The sequence below is a fragment of the Cydia fagiglandana genome, chromosome 4, assembly GCF_963556715.1.
Source record: "Cydia fagiglandana chromosome 4, ilCydFagi1.1, whole genome shotgun sequence".
NCBI lineage: Eukaryota > Metazoa > Arthropoda > Insecta > Lepidoptera > Tortricidae > Cydia > Cydia fagiglandana.
In genome coordinates this window covers 5,237,240-5,242,250 of record NC_085935.1, presented here as the reverse complement: position 1 = coordinate 5,242,250, position 5,011 = coordinate 5,237,240, and the positions used below count along the sequence as shown (strand labels likewise).

At 44.8% G+C, this 5,011-nt stretch overlaps 1 protein-coding gene across 1 annotated transcript; it reads right to left on the bottom strand.

Annotated features, from left to right (window-relative positions):
* Positions 1-767: 767 nt before the first annotated feature.
* On the bottom strand, positions 768-4,726 carry LOC134663404 (uncharacterized). Its single transcript, XM_063519769.1, has 4 exons — positions 4,044-4,726; positions 2,018-3,732; positions 1,863-1,956; positions 768-1,668 (listed from the first exon to the last, which is right to left on the bottom strand). The coding sequence occupies exons 1-4, from the start codon at positions 4,724-4,726 to the stop codon at positions 768-770; spliced, it is 3,393 nt and encodes a 1,130-aa protein (XP_063375839.1).
* Between the last annotated feature and the right edge of the window lie 285 nt (positions 4,727-5,011).

Here is a 5,011-nt window from a genome sequence, read left to right as displayed (position 1 = left end):
TTTTTGGTATTCATGATTTTTTTATTTAGGGTACCAAAGTATTTTTTGGTGGTCATTATATTTGTAGCCTTTGTTTATCTGTTTACAATATCGTGAACTGTCGTCGACTTGCAGTTTTAGTGTGTTACTATTGTTTTTCGCTTGTTCGAGTTTAGGTTATTTTATTGTAATTTTTTTTTTGGAAAACAGTTTATTTATAAGTTTGTCTATCATAATTCGAAAGTACTACCGATAGCAAATCGCCCTGCCGCGGGAAAACAACCACTAAAATTTCACGGTGTATATTATAGACATTCCATAAATATTACCAAATAATTAAATTATAATGTTATATTGCCGAAAACAAGCGGGAATTTTCGGTGTCTCTAAATATTTAGGGAGAAATATATCTAAATTAAACGTAAATACCTATATGTAGGTACATACTTCGACTAGTTGACAAATTCAAATTCACACTTTCTTGGAATTTCGGAATCTGTCGATCTATAGGTACATAAACAGGATAACTCAAAAATACGTCGAAAAAAATATAACACTGTGTCAACGTAAGTACTACATTAGTATAGGAGACCTACTGGCGGAGTCGAATGAAACTTCCCGTTATAATAAATCTCCTATAATTAATCAATAAATATGATAACATTCAAATGACACGGAAAAATCAGCGATTGTTTCTGAATGTCATGCTTCAGCCTAAAACTCGTCTAACCATAGACGTGTGGCCAAAAAGGCCAGTCCGCCACACTACTCCCCCGCCGAGACCGTTGCTACGGTCGATAGTCAAAAAGATGGGACGGAAAGTGTACGGTTCGGCCGCTACGAGTTCTTTTTTCTGCAGTTTGTTCCTGCTCTAGCGGTAGATTATTGGTAGCAGATGCAGGCACTTGCGGAGTTAATGGCGTGTCAGGAGTAGCGCTGCTGTGACTTAGATTTCCCCAATCGTCTTTGGACATATACGCTGGCTTGAGCCTGTCGATACTGACAGTGTCTGCTTTCCCTGCTCTCTCTATTTTAAATGTTTTGCTTCCTCTCTGCAAAACTTTATATGGGCCAGTGTACGGGGATTCTAGTGATCCTTTGACAGGTCCATGTCGTAGGAAAACATAATCTGCAGAGCTGAGGACCTTTGGGATATAGAACGGCCTCTGAGAGTGACGAGTGCCAGGAACTGGGATGATTTTAGCTATATGGTTGCGTAGCCTTTCCACAAAATTGCAGTAGTCGACTGCAGTAGTTTCTGAAGGTTTGAAGAAGTCACCAGGTAGGCGCAATGGCTCGCCATATACGAGCTCCGCCGCCGAAGACTGGATGTCTTCTTTCCAAGCACTGCGGATTCCGAGGAGTACCAAAGGCAAAGCTTCTACCCAGTGCGTGTTGGTATGGCACATTATGGCTGCTTTTAACTGTCGATGGAGGCGTTCGACCATCCCATTGCAAGCCGGATGATAAGAAGTTGTTGGTCGATGCTCAGATCCAAGGATTGTCGCCAAACTTCGGAAAAGCTCGCATTCAAACTGTCTGCCTCTGTCCGTGGTGATTTTTGCAGGACAGCCAAAGCGGGCGACCCAGCCTGATATAAAGGCTAGTGCGCAGGTCTCTGCGGTGATGTCCGCCAATGGATATGCTTCAGGCCAACGCGTAAAGCGATCGATGACCGTGAGGCAGTACCTGTAACCACAAGAATAAGGTAATGGCCCTACTATGTCCATGTGGACGTGTGAAAAACGATGAGATGGGGTGGAGAATGATGAGATGGGAGATGAAGTGTGACGTGAAACTTTGTTCTTTTGGCAATCTGCGCATTCTCTAGCCCACAATCGGCAATCTTTCCTGATGCCAAGCCAAACAAATCTTTGCGTTACCAGGCGGATGGTTCCTTTAACGCTGGGCTCAGCCTGTGTACTGCGTCGAATACTTTTCGCCGGAAAGTTTCCGTTATATATGGTCTTGGGTATGCTGTTGAGACATCACAGATCAGAGTCAGGAATTTTCAATTTCTTTAGGTTCAGCCCTGTACCGTGTTGTAGTAGTTGATGCAATTCTCTATCTCCGTCTTGAGAATTTGCCAGCGCTTTGTAGTCGATCGTATATCCACCAATTTCTTCAACTCTGGACAGGCAGTCTGCCACTACATTTAGTTTCCCTGCCACATATTGTATGTCTGTGCTGAATTGGGAAATAAAATCCAAGTAGCGGAACTGCCTAGGAGAGCATTTGTCTCTTGTTGAGGAGAAAGCATAAGTAAGGGGTTTGTGGTCCGTGTAAATAGTGAATGGCTTGGCTTCAACCATGTGACGGAAATGCCTGATAGCGTCATATATGGCCAGCAGTTCTCTATCATATGGGCTATATTTCTTTTGCGACGGTTTCAGACGACGAGAAAAGAATGCTAGTGGTTCCCAAGCTCCAGGTGTTACTCGTTGGTGTAGTACAGCGCCAATAGAGGTATATGAGGCGTCAGTGTGGATAGCCAACTCAACGTCTGTTCGAGGATGAGCTAGGGTAGCAGCTCGCGAAAGTCCTTTTTTGCATGCCTCGAACGCTTTCATCATTTCCTGCGTCATCTCAATGTCCTGCGTAGGTTTCTTCTTTGGACCAGCCAGCACAATATTTAAGGGTGCTTGCAGTTCTGAAGCGCCTGGCACGAATCTTCGATAAAAATTAAACATGCCAAGAAATCTGCGGAGTTCTCGGACGTTTTTAGGTGCGGGATAATCCAACATCGCTTGTACTTTGGTGTCGAGGGGTTGGATCCCTTGGGTTGAAACTTTATGTCCAAGAAAAGTAATTTCCGCCATTCCAAATTCACATTTTGCTACGTTAATGAGAACACCGTAATCTTGCAGACGCTGGAATAGCGTGTGAAGGTGTTTTTCGTGCTCTTCTGTGTTGGAGGAGAAGATTAAGATATCATCCAAATATCCGTAGCAAAAATCTAAACCTCGGAGCACTTCATCCATAAATCGCTGGAACGTTTGTGCAGCATTTCGGAGGCCAAACGTCATGTACGGAAAATGGAACAGCCCGAAGGGGGTTATGATTGCAGTCTTTGGAATATCATCAGGATTTACAGGAATCTGATTGTACGCTTTGACGAGGTCAACTTTAGAAAATACTTTGCTTCCTGTCAGTTGCTGTGTAAAATCCTGAATATGTCGTATTGGGTACTTGTCTGGAATAGTACGTGCATTAAGGGCTCTATAGTCACCACATGGGCGCCAGCCGGCATCCTTTTTAGGAACGAGGTGTAATGGAGACGACCATGAGCTCTCGGATCTGCAAGCTGTGCCAATTTCGAGCATGGCTTCAAATTCTTTTTGAGCTATTTTTAGGCGATCCGGTGGAAGGCGTCGTGGCCTGCTTGTAACTGGCGGTCCAGGTGTAGTGCGAATATGATGTATGGTATTGTGCTTGGGAGTGTTATGCATGCCGGCTGGGCGTGTAATATCAGGATACTGACACAAAATGTTATGGTAGTTCGACTCCCCTGACATTACTTTCACTGATGCGATAGATTTTGCTGACGGCTGAGGTGGGGCCGTGATGCTCAATGTTGTTGAGTTATCTATCAACCGCTGGTTTCTGCAATCGACTACTATACTGTAGAACGACAGAAAATCAACGCCAATAATCGGCTTGGATACGTCGGCGACCACAAAATTCCAGTTGTAAATCCGACGGAGCCCCAGGTCCAGTTGTAATTGTATCGAGCCGTATGTGTGTATTATTGAACTGTTAGCGGCAAAAAGTTCATAATTAGATTTTGCACGAGGTCCTCTAATGAATGTGCGCGGATATACGCACAAGTCTGATCCTGTATCTACTAGGAAAAGTGCTTTAGAGGTATGGTCCAATACAAAAAGACGGCCCGGATTTATATGGCAGACGTTGGGCGCTAATTTCGGCTGCCGCTGAAGTTTTCCGCTCCTGGGTAACCGCAAGGCCTAGTACAGCGGGTAGCTCTATCGCCGAATCGGTTGTGGTAAAAGCATATGGATTGATCTCTGGGTCTCGATGCGGAATGATCCTGACGGCGGCCAAACCTAAACGGCGCTCGACCGCCACGGAAACCGGATCTTGATGTGTGCGGTTGATTTCCAGCCTTTAAGGCAGCAACTTCCCTTGTAAGTTCAGTCATTTGCCTTGCAATTTCGGATATCTCCGTGCCATGAGCGGTAGTGCCCAATGCATGGACCTGCAGAGCCTGGGGAGCGACGTCGTGTACCTTGTCCGCAGATTCAGCTAACTCTTCTAACGTAGCTTTGGCTTGGGACGTAATAAGCGCCTGCAGGCTGCCGGGTAAACGGCTTATCCACACGGTTTTCAGGAAATCTTCCGGAATGCCCTCACCTGCCAACGCGCGTAAGTGTCGTAGGAATCGTGACGGCTTTCTGTCACCTAGCTCTTCGTGTTTCATCAACTGCAGGAACTTTTGTTCTTTAGACACGGAGATCCTCGATATGAGCTGCGATTTTATTTTTTCATATTTATTGTCGGCTGGTGGGTTGCTAATAATATCTTTTACCTCTACGGCGTACTTATGCTCCAACTGGCCAATGACGTGGTTAAATTTGGTTGTGTCACTTGATATGCCGGCGATAGCGAACTGGGCTTCCATTTGCGAGAACCATAATGCGGGTTCTTCTGGCCAAAAGGGTGGAGTGCGTACAGTGACTTTACATACCACACAAGGGGCTTCGGTAGCGGTCTTGGTTTCATCCGTCATTATTTTATGTTTGCTTGTAAATTTATTATGCGATACTGTTTCAATCGGGGTCACCAATATAGGAGACCTACTGGCGGAGTCGAATGAAACTTCCCGTTATAATAAATCTCCTATAATTAATCAATAAATATGATAACATTCAAATGACACGGAAAAATCAGCGATTGTTTCTGAATGTCATGCTTCAGCCTAAAACTCGTCTAACCATAGACGTGTGGCCAAAAAGGCCAGTCCGCCACATTAGTAATTATTCTAGTTAGTTACCTAGGTGGGACACAACTTTGT